Source organism: Mustela erminea, chromosome 6 (genome assembly GCF_009829155.1).
Source record: "Mustela erminea isolate mMusErm1 chromosome 6, mMusErm1.Pri, whole genome shotgun sequence".
Lineage (NCBI taxonomy): Eukaryota > Metazoa > Chordata > Mammalia > Carnivora > Mustelidae > Mustela > Mustela erminea.
Genome location: NC_045619.1, coordinates 134,889,439 through 134,906,854, shown reverse-complemented (window position 1 = coordinate 134,906,854; position 17,416 = coordinate 134,889,439). Strand labels below are relative to the sequence as shown.

At 49.9% G+C, this 17,416-nt stretch overlaps 1 protein-coding gene across 4 annotated transcripts in view; it reads right to left on the bottom strand.

Annotated features, from left to right (window-relative positions):
- JCAD (junctional cadherin 5 associated) overlaps nucleotides 1-15,840 on the bottom strand; it is a 39,856-nt gene extending 24,016 nt beyond the window's left edge. The window contains exons 1-3 of one of the 4 annotated variants that reach the window (XM_032349768.1): nucleotides 15,716-15,805; nucleotides 12,869-12,934; nucleotides 3,201-3,539 (exon numbers count right to left, since the gene is read on the bottom strand). In XM_032349768.1, coding sequence (XP_032205659.1) covers nucleotides 3,201-3,481 — 281 coding nt within the window. In that variant the 5' untranslated portion in view covers nucleotides 3,482-3,539; nucleotides 12,869-12,934; nucleotides 15,716-15,805. Of the gene's footprint in view, nucleotides 1-3,200; nucleotides 3,540-4,142; nucleotides 4,261-12,868; nucleotides 12,935-15,715 lie in introns of those variants that run through there. The other 3 variants (XM_032349767.1, XM_032349769.1, XM_032349771.1) reach the window with 3 other exon arrangements.
- Nucleotides 15,841-17,416: the final 1,576 nt, after the last annotated feature.

Below are 17,416 nucleotides of genomic sequence, written 5' to 3'. Positions count from 1 at the left end.
CCTTACGAGGCACACAGGGCGGCAGCCCTGCGCACGCACATCTCCTCTGGGTGCCACTGCGTGTGCTCCTTGGACAGCCCCCCAGAGAGCAAAGGGACGCGGCTGTGCTCCGAGAGCCACTGCACATCCGCGCATGCCGGGGGGGAGGGCAGAGGATAAGGAAGTGAGTGAGGACAGCCCACCCCTGGGCTCACAGAATCCCGCGCACCTCCTGGATGGGGGCAGGCCTCACGTGGGCAGCGCCTGTCCCGGCCCGACGCTGCTAACCATGCGGCCGCCTCCAGCCTGCCCGGCAGCCCAGAGCCTGGGGACTGAGCCAGGCATCAACCACCGTGGCACCAAGTGGCCCTTATGGAGTCACCAACATGCACTGGCCTTTATGTCCTTTGGCTATAAAATAAGGACACTGCTAACCTGCCATCTTACCAGAATGAAACAAACGCACCTCTTCTGGCCCCTAAGGCCTTTCCAACCACTCTGACCACCCTCTTCTCCAGGGAGGCCCTAGGGTATGGAGGACTGGCCTGGGGTGTGGGGATACACTCTAGGGCCAACCTCACCTCACCCGAGAGAGGCACCGCCAGAAGAGGAGGCCCTCCTGAGGCTTCCTTGTCTGCTGGCTTGGGGTTGGGGGCCCCACTGGCCCCCCCAGGCCCAGAGACCAGCCCCGCAGCATCACTGTGTGGGACAGGCACGCAGCAAGACCTCAGCTGCACGGGTCCAGACTGAAGGCTGGGACTTGGCAGAGGACCACTCATTCATCCAGATTCAGAATTCACAGAAGCCAAAGTATTGTTGGGTTTTCTTTTTCTTCAACTTCCAGGCTTTAACTGTTAGCACCTATTTATTTCCTCTTGAGGCACTATTTTTTTTGTTGTTGTTTCCTGAGAAGGAATTCTCCTGCCTACCTTTCTGTTCACTTTTCTGTTTGCCTCCTGTTTCCAGCTCTGTCTAAGCTACTAAAGAAAAAAAACACCTTTTCAATTCAACCCAGGAAGCCTTGCAGCTGGTCTCCGAGCTCTGGGCATAGGCATGGAGTTTTGCAAACGTGTACGCATATTCTCTTTTTACTCGATAAGGCAAGCTTCCATCTGAAAGCTACCCTACATGTCATAAGTTAATCAGCCAACCTCAGAAATGGGCACAAATGGCCAGATCTGTCGAGAACTGGGTGTCAAGACATCCAGTGCCACCAAAAGCTACCTGTCTGAGCACTTTACTCTGGACAGAAGGAAAGGCTACCTGTGGGTCCCATTATGCCCGCCGGCCTGGAGGCTGAGCTGTGAGCACTGGTAGTCCTCAGCAGCCTGTCAGCACAGAAGGACGAGAAAGTCCTGAGGAGGCTGTGGACGAGGCTGGGAGACACACAGCCCACCCAGAATCGAGAGGGGATTTTACTGACCCCTACTCTGATCTCCTAGTCGGAGGGAGACCCGCACAGCCAACCAGGCCCCTCTGCAGGGATTCCGCCGCCTAGAATTGTTACAGCTGTTACAATGGTGGCAGAAAGAACTGAATCCCTGAGCACACATTACACACACTGCGTATGCAGGACTGCAACAAGCTCTCTGGCAGACACTCAGGAAGGGGCAGACAAGGTGGAGAGCATCAGTGCCCTGAGATCCCAGGTAGAAGGTACAGACACATTCAGCACAAAGCTAGAAGACTGAAAGCAGGACAGACTCTGGCACAAGTCTGCGTAGTGGTAACTAAGGCTGCCCTGTCTCCGCCAACTCATCCGTAAGCAGCCTCTCCCCAAATCCAGGGCGGGCAGGTTTTTCCGGGCATGGGGCTAAAAGGAGATGGAAGCTCAAGACGGTAGTGGACACGAGTGTGAGTCTGAAGGGCAAGGTTAAAGGAAACATCTTTAGGTCCCCTTCCATCCCGGTTTCCTCCTGAACCAGCCACATCAGCGGTCGGAGACACGGCGCTTACGTGGCAGCATCACTGCTCGGACCAGCCTGGGCATTAGGAGGGCAACCTTTGTTTTCACTCGAGAACCAAGGTACCGGATGCTCTACATTTTTTTTTTAAAAGATTTTATTTATTTATTTGACAGAGAGAGAGAGAGAGAGATCACAAGTAGGCAGAGAGAGAGAGGAGGAAGCAGGGTCCCTGCTGAGCAGAGAGCCCAATGCGGGGCTTGATCCCAGGACCCCGAGATCATGACCTGAGCCAAAGGCAGGCGCTCAACCCATTGAGCCACCCAGGCACCCCTGGAATGCTCTATATTTTAAGAATAAAATCCCTCCCATTTTCACGATCCCTTCTGTGAAAAGGTGACTTTGAACCATGGAAGGCAGGTTCATGGTCTTGAGACTGAATTCACTCCATTTTTTTGTTTGCTTGATGTTTTGTTTATTTGTTTCCCTTGAAGACCAGCCTCTGCTTCCATTTGTGTCGTTGGTTATGCACAATTACATGACACGCTCTGCCCCCACAGAGCCCTCCTCCCCCAGGCTGAGCCTGGTCCCAACACAGCACTGAAGACAAACACACTTTTATGCAGTGATGACACGGGTTTCCTCTCGGTTGAGACTGTGTGCGTGGGGGTCGCAGGGCTCCTCTCCCATGCTGGCTCTGCGGCCAGCTGCCCGGAGTCCCTCTCTTTGAGCCCCCCTTCCCCAGCCAACCCGCCTTCTTTTTGGTCGTAAGAAACACCCACAGATACAGCTGTGTTCAGACGGGACACCCACAGTGGGGCCAGTGTACGCGAGGGAAAGACGGGTCAGAAGCCAGTGGAATTATATGAATATACAAGAAGAAAGGTTTTCTTCTTCACACACAGAGGGGAAGACACAACTCTTTCAACTCTGCGACGTATGCAGGATTGAAACCTATTTATAAGGAAGCCTAATGGATTGGGAATGTGCGCCCGACAGGAACTAGCTTTTATGGAGTTTTGACATGATTCGTAGCTGAGGCAATCTGAGGGGCTTCTAAGGGCAAACGGAGGGGCGATTAGAATGCCGTGTGTCTCGTGTGATAGAATTCATAGAATTCATGTACTGGCCTGTGGCCAGGCCCCGCGCTCCGCGCTGCTGGAACAGCCCACATACCCCAGCGGAAGGAGGTGTTTTGTCTCTCACCCTCTCCTTCTCTGGCTCCTGCCAAACACACGGCATTCGGGGACCTGACTTCTGCACCCACTGCCAGATCCCCGAGACAAAAGGACAGGGTGGGGTCGCACTGACTCTTACCCCAGCTCAGAAGCTCTGGGAGCCGAAGCGCTCTGGGGCTCTCCATGGGCTCTGGGAGTGCGGTGGCTGTTCTCTGAGGTGCTCGTGTGGCCCTTCCCCTGGGACGGCTTGCTGCGTGGGAGGGCGGCCCGGCCGGCGTCGCACCCGTTGGGCAGGTCCTGGCCAGCTCTGGCGTGGCTCCTGGCTTGCCGGTGGCCCTTGCGCTCATCCCCGGGGGGCGCAGGGATGCTCCGTGACACCTTGTACCCGTGAGAAATCAGGAGGTCTTCTACGCTGTACATAATGCACCTGCTTCATCAAAGCCCAGCCCCTGGGACCGTTGCGCTGGCAGGACCCACACTGGAGGGACGACAGAGAAAGTGTTTGTGAGGAGTCGCCGAGGGTCCCCGGAACGCGCCTGACACCTCCCGCTCCCTTTACTCCGACCAAAACCAGAGCCCAGTTATGCATGCAGCACAGTGGCCGCCCCGGCCAGGAAGTGCAGAGGCTCCACCTGAAGTCAGTCTCTATCCCACGGAGCCGGAGAGGGCGGACGTGGCCGGAGACCTGCAGGTCCCACCTGCTGCCGGGGCCTGTTGGAGCAGAGTCTGGACCAGTGTTTAAGCAACCAGATGATTAACAGTGTCCACCACTCCCTCGCCCCCGTTCTCTGAAAACACTGGGCATAAGCAGCCAAGACAAAATAAACACGGGTTCGGAAGCTGCAGTTTCGACCGGGAGTTTCTAAAAAGAGCGGGGACCAGTGCTGGCTTCACCCCCTGACACTTCGCCCTGCCATCCCGAGCCCTACCTCTGGCTTCCCGGGGTGAGCCCCGAGCCAGGAAGGGCAGCTGGGGAAGCCTCTGGATGGCACCACAGCGGGGCCCCACATGTCTCCCTTCACCCGGGAAATCTGCAAGAATCACATTTTTCCCCCAGGAAGTCTTGGGGCAGCTTTCCCGCCTCTCTGAGCCCGGGGTGGCCACATCCCAGCTCCCCGCAGGGTACACGAATTCCAGTGCGCCTCCTTCCCTGGGGCCACCGTCCGAAGGCCCCAGCGCTGCTGAGAACAAAAGGAAAAGGAACTTGGGAGCCCCGTGCAAAAACAGGTGGGGCTGCCATGTTTATTTTTACATGAGGGAATCTTCTTTCCTGTGTCTTCCGGTGGCTCTGGGGATGGGCTGCGGGGCCGGGCGGGGAGCACTCAGAGGCCCAGCCTGGAAGAGCTGCCCGAGCGGGCCCCGCGCCAGCCCCAGGCCGCCGGTGGGCGGAAAGCGCGCGGGGGCAGCCCCCGCGAACAATGGCCAGGAAACGCCTGCTGGCCTGGGTGCAGGTGAAAGGCAGACACATGTGCTTCCTGCCGCTGCACATTCTGACCGGGGCCCACCGCCATTCTGCTGACCAGGCACGTCTTCGCTCCTCATCACATGCTGGATGACCGGGGCCCAGAAGCCCCGGCCGTCAGCACGGGGAGCATCGGACTTTGGAAGCGGTCGGTTTCCCATTAGGTCGCCCCATTTCACGGAAGCCTGATGAGCCCGGGTGGTTACTGCACAGTCCTGCCCTCCTGACGCTCCTGCTACAGGCCTCGCGGGGGTTGGGCCACTTGGGTCGTTCACACAGAAATGGAAGGACCAGAGAGGCGAGCATTTGCTCTCTGATTCAACCGAGCACGTCACTGGACATGAGTCTGCAGGAGAACGTGATCCCACGACGAACACAGGGCTAGGGGAGCACCGAGGCCAGGCCGTGAGGCCAGGGTCCTCGTTTGGTTCAGGGCTACCCCCCTCCCTGGCATCCAGCACAGGGTAGGCTCTCTCAGATGCGAGAACGCACAGATACGAGAAAGGGACATCCCAGCTAGGTTTTGGAGAGTGACAAGGAGCTCACTCTATCAACTGCGTGCTTGGGTGCATGAGAGGGATTATAGACTTGGGGAACGATGATCTCAGAAGTAAAGAAAAGACATGCCAGCAAAATCCTGGTGGCCTACACCAGGGAGGGTCCCCACACTGACTGGCTCAATGTCACACGTCCAGGTGGCACCAGAGTTAACAGGGGAAGTTGGGCCTCACTACACTCAGCTTCTCTCTCTCATACTAGGTCAGGCTCTTTCAAAGCCAGTGGTGCTGTCCTCCAAGTGGCCGCGCCGCGCTCACAGGAGTGGATGGCGTCCACCCCAGAGCCTGCGGGGCCGCGGTCCGCTGCCGGGGGAAGGAGCAAAGGCCGCACAAAGCACGCATGTGTGCATCATCCTCCTGAGGCAGGAGTCGGTCTACTCAGTCTAGTCTGGCCACATCAGCACGCTTGCTCTGTTCCCAAGCCCTCGAGGGGCATGACAACCCAGCAGAGCCATCTTGCGAAAAATACTCAAAGTCGAAGAGCCATAACCTGACCTTACAGGTCTAAGGTCAAAAGTGTACCGATTACTGGAAACGTGCAACTTGTTCTGTCTCACAGAGGCCCGCAGCCCATGGAGAGCAGGAGTACAAAGCACAACAGCGTGGGCGCACCCGGAGCCACATGGGTGGGCCGAGATGAGAGGGGGTGACCCGCGAGCCCCACGACCCAAACGAGTGTTCCGAGTCCACAAGGACGTCTCTCCCTTCGGCCGACTCCCTGCGCCTTCTGATCCCAACTCCGAGCTGGGGTTTCTCCTCATTTCCACACCCCTGCTCAGCATCGCCACTCCCCTGGAGCCGATTTCTGAACAGCTTCGTGGTTCTTCCTGATCCCGATCGGACTCGGCTTACTCCCTTCAGCATCCTCATCTACTGAACACTTAACGGGCTGCCTCGAGAGGCAGCAAGAGCCCCATCACGGACACATCGGTCCCAGCGGCCACCAGGAGAAGACAGTGACGTGCTGAGGAGACGGGCCTCCAGTGAACGGCTGGGCAAAACGATGTCCCTTTTAGAGTTTCTCTCTGACCCTGAGACACCAGCATTCTAAATCAACAGTATTTGATCTGATCGCCCACCCACCAACTCAAGGCATTGCTGTAAAGACAAACACAAAGCAAAACCCAACATAAATGTCAGTTACTGTAACAAAAGATTTAACAACTTGGAAATGTAGACGCACAGTTAAAGCGTGCAGTATCACGTGTGATGCTACACCCGCCCCAGCTGGGACCCCTGCAGGCAGTGGCTAACCGCACCAGACCACAGTTTTCTGACCTGCAGAATGGCACTGCTACTCTCTTCCATCCCACCAGGCTGTTCTGAGGACCGAATAAGATCTTGTGACAGTGTAAGTCACCACGCAGACACAAGACGGTGGATTTAGCATGCTACAGTGGCCTTAGTTTGTCTCTGAAGAGTTACTTGCCTTATGAAAAGACTTCACATTCGTTATTAATTTTCACTTTGAAATTCAGACCATTTCCCAATTCCTCTTGTATCACTTAGGATGTAACTTTTGATTTCCAAGGTCATACCTTCTTTATATCACCCATATTTCTTGTCTCTTGTGAATGGTCGAGGACACTTCGACCTCCTTGTGAATGGACACTTCGACCTCCTTCCAAGTCACTTAGAACAGTGTTATCTTATACAGTCTGAAACACTAAGACACACTTCCTGAGCACCTATAATGCACGAGGCTCTGCAACGATAATAATGAATAAGACATATTCTTTGCCCTTGAGAATCTTATTGTCTTGCTATACAGACTGCAGGAAAATAGGCAGAAGGGACCCTAACCTGATCTCAAGGGATCAAGGAAGCTTCTGGAAGATCGCTTCTAAGCCAAACTAATTCTCCACATCAAGGCACACCCACACTGTAAGTATGATTTTCCAGGCGGCTCATTTAAGAAAACTTTTCCTTCGTTACTTCTGTTTCCTTGTAGCAAATACTCATAGTGGAACATCTCGGGAGAGTGGTTACAACAGTGCAGGTGTCCACATACAATCTCAGCTACCAATCTCAGCTACGGGGGAGCTTCTAGCATGGGCTGGACCCAAACACAACAAGAGACGAATGAACCCACTTTAAATATCTTTTTCATTCCATGAATATCTAAATACCATTTATACAGAGAAAATTTTTAACCCAAGAACAAACAACTTTATTTCATTATATGCCCTCAGCAAACTTCAAAGGTAGCCATGAATGTCTCCACTTTACAGACAAGAAAATTGAGGCTGAAGGCCTGAGCTTGGAAGCACAAATCTGAGGTTCAAACCAAGGTCTGTTTAGCTTCAAAGCCCTTGCTACTTGCTACTATTTTAGGCTCACCCATCTAAAGTTCCTTCCTATCAAACAATAGAAGTTTCTTAATTTACTAAATAATGCATAAAAATAAACAAGAAAAGATGAAGTCATGGTGGCATTAAAATGGAAACTATATTTTAAAAGAAAAAAAACTCCTTTGTTCTACTGGATTAGGATGGCTCTTCTACAGGATTCCTTCCTTATGCACACCAGGCACACACATGTACGTACATACATGCACACCTGTATGCACATACGTGTACACATGCACAGGGCCCGTTGCCTCACTTGACTGTGGTTTTTTTTTTAATTAAAGATTATTTATTTATTTATTTATTTGACAGAGAGAGAGAGAGAGAGATCACAAGTAGGCAGAGAAGCGGGCAGAGAGAGAGGAAGGGAAGCAGGCTCCCTGCTGAGCACAGAACCTGATGCGGGCTCGATCCCAGGACCCTGAGATCATGACCTGAGCTGAAGGCAGCGGCTTAACCCACTGAGCCACGCAGGCGCCCCTTGATTGTGGTATTTTGATGGCAGGGCTTGTATTAATTTTAAATGCTCAGTAATAGAATTCATTCACAAATAGACCATGTCCTCGCTTCATGACCTTCCGTGAACCTCAGATCATTTTTGGTTTCAGGGTCCTACAGAGCTATCAAAAAACTTGTTGGGTGACTCTGAGAAGCAGACAAACTACATCCGTGATAAATGGATGGGAAAGGAGCGAGTAACTTTTAGAAAGAAAAAAAAAACACAACAACAACAAACAATTAAATTCTAAAAGAAAAATGATCGATATAGAAACAGTCACTCTACGCATAACACGGATAGAATTTGCATCTCGTGAGAGCAGGCACTGGGAAACCACCGGAGTGGGCAAACGGGAAAGACTGCCTGACAGTCAGTATGGTGGGGAGGCGGAGGATAAAAGTGGTCAGAGCAAGGACAGATGTGGGGACAAGTACTTACAAGTCTCTTTACTGAATGTGCACAGGTGGTAACAGGGGATGGGGAAAAGGAGTTCAAGTACATGGATTCTAGTCTTTTTAATCTATTGAAGAGGAGTTCAAGTACATTTATTCTAGTCTTTGGTGACTAAGCTAATGGTCATTCCATTGAGGAGAAATAAATCACAAATAACCAATAGCTATTGGTTGGAGGAGATGACAGGTAATTTGATTTTAATTTAACCAACCCAGTCCCATAAAATTTTCTTTTTCCTGAATCACTTTCAAGTGGATTTTCATCTGATTATTTGTCTCATCCAAAAAATGAGAATGAGATCACTTCCAGTGATCTTATTTTGTGGAAGATTTCTACGTTCTTTAAATATCAGCCCAGAGTGTTTAGGTGCAGGGTTGCCCGCCCCTTCGCTGTGGGGGTAGATTCTGCCACTCCTTGTGGCTTGGTACTATCTGTTCTAGTGAACTGAGACTGAGACACTGCCCCAAAGAGGGAAGCTCCTTGGGCTTCCGTCTTCCCCAGAAGAAGTAAAATAAAGTTGAACTAGAGGTTCTTCGGGGTCCTTCTAGCTCTAGCCATCTGTCCCTCTCCTGAGCCTGTTTACCCTTGTGACAAGCAGCATGCCTTTCTAAGTCAGCTGGCCACAGGAACAAGGATACAGCTTGTGGCCATGACAGAGAACAAAGTTAAGGAGGTCATGTGAAGAAAGAACCTCTGACCTTGGCCCCATCACCACCCAACCCAGAAAGGCCAACCAAGAGAGCTAAGCTATATGGCCGCACGGGGAGAAGAGGTAGCAGCAGGGGTGGGTGCGGAGGCCGCAGGGTACAGCAGCCAGAAAGTCTCCATCCAGAGGTCCCAGAGCACAGTACTGGACACGTCTTCCAACTTATGTTACTCAGGACACTTGCTTTACACTGACCGCGCGAGGCACGGGGCTCTGGGCTGGAGATCAGAAAGACCAGCCCCATCCACACCCTCCCCTGCAGACGCTGTGGTCTACGTTGTGGTGTGTCCATTAGCACACGCTCATCATCAGAGGTGGAGATGGGCAAATGAATGTTACTCTGTAACGTGTACCGTTTCCTCCTCCCTTTACATTTATAAACACAAAAATAGTTTTTATTCTCATATTTACAGTCATAAGGCTCCCCAAAGCAGTGAAATAAAACTATTAAAAAGCGCATTAGATCAACCAAAACTTTCCTTCCTTTTTAAAAATTGCCTAAAACATGAACTGAAAATTGATAAAGGAAAGAGAAAAATACCCAATTAAAAATGTAAAACAGATGTTTACTCTCACTAGTAATCAAAGATATGTAAATTAAACCAAAATGCTATTACTCACCGATCATATTACTGAAGCTTTTTTTTTTTTAAGATTTATTTATTTATTTGACTGAGATCACAAGTAGGCAGAAAGGCAGGCAGAGAGAGAGGAGGAAGCAGGCTCCCTGCTGAGCAGAGAGCCTATGTGGGACCCCTGGGATCATGACCCGAGCTGAAGGCAGAGGCTTTAAACCACTGCGCCACCCAGGTGCCCCCATATTACTGAAGCTTTTAGAAGGCAGTATTTGTTGTAGGTGAGGGCATGATGGGCTCTCCTATTTGTGGGTGTATGACTGTGTTGGGGGGGGGTCTGTTGTAAATGGGTATTTCCTTTCTTAAAAGTGATTGATATGCTGTAAAATCTTTAAAAATCTGAGACTCTGCGGGCTAATAATCTTTTATCTTGGAATCCATCCTACAGAAATAATCAGAAATACCCACAAAGTCATCTATAAACATATTTACTCGTCTTAATTATGATAAATAAAAAATTAGACCAAATAAATGTCCATTTTAGATATGATTTAAAAATCCTAATACATCCATATGGTAGACTTGGATATGTAATATGTATGTATAAAATTATGTTTCTGGATATACAATGGCACACGGAAATGCTCACAGTACCATATTAAATGGTAAAGACAGTCTACATAACCTTATGTTAAATACAATAGTAATTTCACACACACACACACAGGAGAAAAAAACACCAAAGAAAACATATCAAATTATCAAAGGTGGTACTGCATTCTGGTTGTTTCTTTTTTTTTTTTATGGCCTTATTTATACTTCACTATATTTTATGATGTCCTGTCATGAAATATATTTGGTAGAACCGTATGAAGTTGCCATGTTGCAGGAAAAAAATGGTCAGATATTGGCATTTTCATGTACTTTAACCTGATATGATTTCACCATCAGAAGAAAATTTAGGGGCGCCCGGCTGGCTCAGTCAGTAGAACAGGCACTCTTGATCTTGGGGTTGGGAGTTTGGGCCCTACACTGGGGGTTGGGTTTACTTTAAAAATAAATATTAAGAAAAAATTAAGAACTGTTTCTTAAGTAGGATTAAGAAAATGTATGTTTGAAAATTGGAAGACTTCATGAAAATAAAAGAAACACTGAAGAATAAATGAACTTTGAATTATGTAAGGTTCTATGTGTCTAGTATATAGTACATGCGTCATATCTGCTACAGAGATTCTTAACCTGTTTCCAGTGAGCCAAAAGTTACATGTTCTGCTAATAAAATCTGATACAAGATTACAAACAGCATTCCAAGGGTCTTGATTAGATATTGTTACTCTTCTTGAAAACCTAAAACTTCTCGGTTATATTCACCGACATTCCACATTTAAGATGTAATTAGTCCCTCAAATTGTTGGCAGTTCACTGTAAATACTTCTTCAACGGACAACTTCTCAGTCTAATGTTATGATTAATATATAACAAAGTACTTTCTTTAAACAAGAGGTAAATAGCTAAGACCTAAACCAAAGCAGAATAGGACTCATTGCTAACTGATACATGGACATTAATGCTTTCTGTGGGTTTCTTTTTTGAATCGTAGAACTATGTATTTTATTATGAGCAACAGGATTGCCATTTCTCTTCCCAGTCTTAATAATTCAGTCGAGAACTCCAGAGGACCAGCTGAAGTGCTGGGCCAGTAAGTACTCACATACCACTGTTACCATCGCACAACAGTGTGATGGCCAGCTCTTGCCAGAGCCCTCAAGTTGTTAAAGTCTCCTAAACATAAAAAGCGTATTTAATCTGTGAAGTGATAATTTTAGTAGAGCAAACATCACTGAGTTAAGTTTCTTTAAGGTGAAAAAAAAAAAAAAAAAAAAAATAAGGGAGGTGGAAAACTTGGTTCTGAGATCAAAAGGATCCTGGAATGCTAGTCTTGCTGGGTTGGGTCAGTATGAAGGCATTGATTCCAAAACACAGAGAAAGAGAAGGGAAGTACCAAATGTTATGCACTTTACTTTTTTCATAAATATTATCTCTTCTGATTTTTTGCCTTTTCTCCCAAGACTTGTGTGAACACACCAGAAGCGCACATACACCCATGCACTTCTGTCATCTTTTTCACCTCTAAATCCTGCCATTATTGCTCTGGCGACCTCACCCTCTTCCTATGAGACCCTAAGTACCTCAGCAACATTTCTGGAAGATTAGCAGTCATTAAGAAAAGGAGTGAAATTGGATAAGATTTTTTAAATCTTCTGGAATTTTTGGCTATTTGTAAAAATAACTATAAAACTTAGATTAGAATGTATTCCCACTACCATGATGTAAATCAAACTCCATGTGTTAAGATTCCTGATATGGTCTATTTAACTTAAAACAAACTAGTTTTCTTTTAAAATATCTTTTGGATAAAAGAACCAAGGTCTTATTATAATGTTAAAGTTTAAATGATTTCATATAACTTGTACATTATTTTCTAATTGCAGAAGTCATGTAAAGTTATACTAGGGGTAAACAATGCAAAATTCAGTGTTTCAATAAAAAGTAGAAGTTCCCAGTAACCCCACTCTGCCAAGCAACAGTCTGGTTTCCATTTCTCCTACTACTCTTTGTATATACCTACAGTTGCTTTCTGCCTCTTCCCCCCTTTTTTTTCTCCTTTGAAATATATCTTGGTGTCTCTTCATAATAAACTATTTCATTTATGTACAAAAGAAACAAGCTTAGAGGTAAGCTATAGAAAGATCACCAAGAAGCAGCAAATTACAAGGATATTTTGGGGTCTGATAATTCATCTTTACCAGCTTGGCCTGACTGTTCCCAACTGTATTACCTACAGAAAGTTTTTGGAAAAATATATTTAAATAAAGCAAAGGTAACAATCCAAATTTTATTTGACAGACAAGATCATAAGCAGACAGAGAGGCAGACAGAGGGGTGGCGGGGGGGCGGGGGGGAGCAGGCTCCCTGCTGAGCATAGAGCCTGATGCGGGGCTTGATCCCAGGACCCTGAGATCATGACCTGAGCAGAAGGCAGAGGCTTAACCCACTGAGCCACCCAGGCGCCCTACAATCCAAATTTTAAACAAGATATCATCAATTTAAATCAAGATAATTGAGATTTTAGTATCAGGGTGGTTCCAACAGTTTTTCAATGACTTTTAGCATTTTAAAGGCTATATCCAAGTACTGGAGACCGACCTCGCCTCCCCTGCACACTGGCCCCAGCAAGTGATTGTCCCTCAGCATTCCTTAACTCCATAGGCTCTTGAAACAAAGCACAATAGCAAGGTTTTAATGAGCGAGATAACCCCTGCCATCCAAAAGGTGAAAAACAACATCTGTTAAAAAACCAAATAAAGCACAGTAATGGGTTCAGCATAGGCCTGAAATAGGATTTCAGGGAGATAGTCTTCCCTTATCAAAATCAAAACCACAACAGAACAATTGTTTCAAATCCAACGCTCTGTGTTCTAAACTCTCCCTAGATTAATTAGCGTGAAATCCCGCCAAGCTCATTAAAAGAGAAACTCGAAACTCCTGCAGCAGGGCTGGTGTTTACTGTCCTCCTAGACTAGAGGACTCTCCAGCCAGGACAATGAGAACTTGGCGGAACCACAGACTTCTGGGCTTTCTTTACTGATAGCATTTCTAGTTTATTTTTAAACTGCACTTAAAAAAAATTATACTCCAAGGATCTTTTCAGATTTGTTTGTTTGGTTTTTAAACTGAAAAACTGGTCCTTATTTATTCTCCTTATGTACCTCCAATCTCTAGTTGCATTTTATAGTTATTGATCGATAGGCCATAAGCTTCTAGAATCTGTGACTACTCAGATGGGTCATTAGATAACTCTGATTAGATTGTCAAGCCTCCAGAGCATGTGAACACTCAGGCACTTTTAAGTTATAGTCCAGGGAGATAGAAAGACAAAATTCTCTCTCTCTTTTTTTTCTGGCACAGACTTTCTCCATCCACCCAATCCCCTTAAATCTCTTGGGCCTGCCAAGGGCCTGACCTTCCATTCTCTGTAGCACAGGAGTAAAGTTTGCCAGGAGGAAGGCCCAGCAGATTAAGGCCTCCTTCAACAAATATTTGCTCACCCACTCTTGGAGAAGTGAAACTGCTACATGCTGTCTGCCCAGAGTAATAGTTAGGGACCTTCAGGACCGCTGGTCAGCTGGTAGCCAAGATTAAGACACTTAATATCAAGGTAAATACATTATGTTGAAAGCCACACAACAGTAGAAACCAAATGAACTTACTGAATTTTCAATTTCTCAGGCAAACCATCACAACTCCCCTGAACTAGAATTTGCATGGGATTTCTAAAACAACGATATACATACTTGCCTTGCTACATGGTCTTAATCCAGTCATCTTAAATTCTAAAACTTCCTGGCATCAGACATTGTTTTCCTGAAGTTTAGCCTGTGACCACTCAGGTTTGAATACTGAGTCTGCCATTTTTGTCTAAGTATTTCTGGCTGTCTGAATCCTATGTCCCTCTACTCCCAGGAATCCTCTGCTCCCCCCACCCCCACCCCCATCTTCCAACCTTCACCTCAAATCAAATTTCTTTGCAGACCTGAAAAAACAAGCAAGAGACTAAGGACGTGAAGATGTAGGGAAAACCTCGCAGCTGTACGGTCCACACGACTTCATCCATCTCCCCAAGACAGACCAGGCAAATAGACTGAGGGAGGGACAGCGAGCACGGGGGTAGGGGGAGGAGAGGCAGAGGATCGGGGTGGAGGGAAGGGTGTTTTGCCTAAGCTAATTGCCCAAAGTCCTCTGCCCCTACAGAGTACGGATGAGCAAGGAACAGGGCAGGACCAGGCTGCGCTGGCGTAGAGTTCTCGTTTTTTAAAATGTTTTTCTCCAGTAGTGAAATCACAGCTTCTTTTTCAAACCCCCAGAAGAATCCGAGGCGCTGGGCACTACCTCCAGTGACAGGGAGCAAGGAGGGAGAGCTTTCAGCTGTAGGTGCTGAACCCCACTGTGGCCAGGGCATCTAGGCAAAACCTGGCATTCTAGGGTGATCTGATGGCGATTGGGCGGGGGGGGGGGGGGGGGTGACGAGGGTGCTCGGGAAATCGGTGTGCGGAGACCTGGGCGGGCAGCCGGGCAGCCCGGCAGGCAGACAGGCAGGCAGGCTCCAGATCCCATAAACGAGCTGATTAAGGAGATTTACAGCACTCTCAGGCGGGGCTCTTTCCTTTCTCCCACCCCTTTCTCTCTCTCTCTCTCTTTTCTTTCTTTTTCTTCTTCTTTTTTTTTTTTTGGTGGGGGGGGTGGGGGGGCTTAACCACCAGCTGCCCGGGGCCGGGCCGCCCCAGGCACTTGCTAGGAAGCGGCGGCGATTAGCGCCCTAATCCCCGGTCCTGACCCCGCAGAGAGGGGCGCGCAAGGCCCGGCAGAGACCCAAGCAGCGAGCGCGGGGCGCGGCGACGAGCTCTCAACGTCCCGCGGGCTGGTCCGGACGGCGCGCGGGGTGAGGGGGGGAGCGGGGGAGGTGGCCACTGTGGGAACCGGGGACCGCTGGGACTCTCAACAGTGGCTGTCAGTTCCTGGGGTGATGTCCGCGAAGTGGGGGCGCGCAAGCGAAAGAGGGGATTGGTTGGAGCCGGGCTGGCGGGGAGGACGCCGAGAGGGAAGCCCGCGACCCCCGCCGTCCCGGGCCCTCCCTGCGCAGGGGGCCAAGCGAGCGCTAACGCCGGCCGCGGCCCTCGGCGCCGGACCCTGGAGTCCCGCACCCCGACTGGGTACCTGAGGGACGGGGCCGCCCCCTCCCCGCAAAGCGGGCGCTCCCTCACCCCGAGGCTGCGGGCAGGGGGCTCGCGACGGCCGGGCAGGGCACCGTGCGGGACGCCCGGGGCGGGGGTGCGGACATCCCCTAAAGCTGGGGGAGGCTCAGACCCGAGCAACGTCCGGGCTGGAGAAGTTGGGGGAGAGCGCGGGAGGCTGGGGGCGAGGCCCGCGTAGCGCCGTGGCTGCGGGCCAAATGGACGGCGGGAGTCAGGAGGGGCGAGAGACGCCGGGACTTACCGAGCGGCTCCCTCATGCTGCCCCGCGCCGCCGCCGCCGCTCCGGCCGGCCGGGGACCAGCGCGACCCGCCCCGCTCGCTGCCGCCACCGCCGAGCATGCCCGGAGCCGCCGCCGCCCGCCCCACCCACCCTGGGCCTCGCCCCGCCCGGATGCCCGCCCACCGCCCGCCCCGCCCCGCCCTCCGCCCCGCCCCGCCCGCTAGGCGGTCTCCAGGCTCCGACTCTCTCCGCGGCGGGGGCGGGGGAGGGGGCGGCTCCTGGGTGCGGAGCCTAGCTCCCCCGCCTCGTGCGGGCCCTGCCTGGGTGGGTCGTCCCAAAGGCACAGGTGAGCGGGACAGCTTTCTCTCTTCCTGTCACTTGGGTTCAGACGGCTTCGACCCTGGGCTAATGTACACACACACAGATACACACACACACACACAACAAAAATATTCACATACAGATGCACCCACATTCATGTATAATCACACAGTTGCGCACCAACACACCCATATGCAGTCACATACAAACTCGCACACGCATAGACACACACAAACGCACACACACACACACACACCCTCGCATAAAACACACAAACACCCGTACACACCGTTTCACAAAAACACAATCACGGAAGTCGTGAAGAGCAGAAAACAGTGCCGGTGACAACAGCTTAGTGCTTGGGATTTCCTTGTTTAAAAAAAGACCTCTAAGAGTCTTAGCTGTAGGGCTCCAGGAGACTTTAGAGGTCAGTCTATCCTCTCCTGGGACAGATGAGGAAACTAAGGCTGGGAGTGGGATCTGCCTAAAGGCAAGAGTAGGAGGAGGTCAGTGGGAGAGTTCAGGCTGGAATGACCAGTTACCTCCTAGCCCACTCTATGTTTCCGTGGCAGCAGTGATTAGACTGCTGCTAGGTCCATTCAAGGGCAAAAGCTGTGTACTCTGGAGGGTGGAAAAAGACATAAAGTGTTCAATTTTGCTGATGAGTTGGGGAGAGGGAGAGGGTGTCGGCTAAGTGGAGTCCCCAGGGCTGAACATGGATGTCAGAGCAGACAGGAATCCCTGCAGAACGAATTTTTAGAAAACCTCTCAGAGTTAGGGTTGTGCTCATTGTAACACCAGTAATACATAAAGTTGTTTGGCCTCTCACTGCAGATGACCCCACTCTGAGCCCTTCATATGCATTATTTTCTGGTAATCCTCACCACAGTCCTATTGTGGGAGGGGGGGAGGGTGCATGGGACACTGGGGCTCCGGGAGGCACACAGAAGTTGCAGAATCTGGCCAAAGACCTTTGCTCTGAACACGAGCCACAAGGAGCATATTAAGCTAAGAGAGCAAAGAAAAAAAGCCAAAAACACTAGTGCTGGAGAAGAAAAACAATATGATCCAGTGCTGTGTGTGACATTATCTACAGGGCTTCTGAGTAAATCCCATCGGGGAGATGGGGCAGACAGGACAGCATGATCAGGTGCTTGAGGAAGGCACAGATACCAATTTGGGGTGCTTCTGTCCCTTTCTAGACGTGTTACTTGACTTCTGTCCTTCTCAAACTCCTCTCAGACAAAATGGGGATAAGGATATAGTGCTCACGTCCTGGGAAAGCCGAAGTACTGCCACAGAGTGAACGTGCAGAAACTGACAGCTCCTACCACGGGTGCTTGTACTAACAGTGTTCTGTGGGCTGGAGCCACTGGGGAAGGCTTTGTGGGGGGCCCGGAA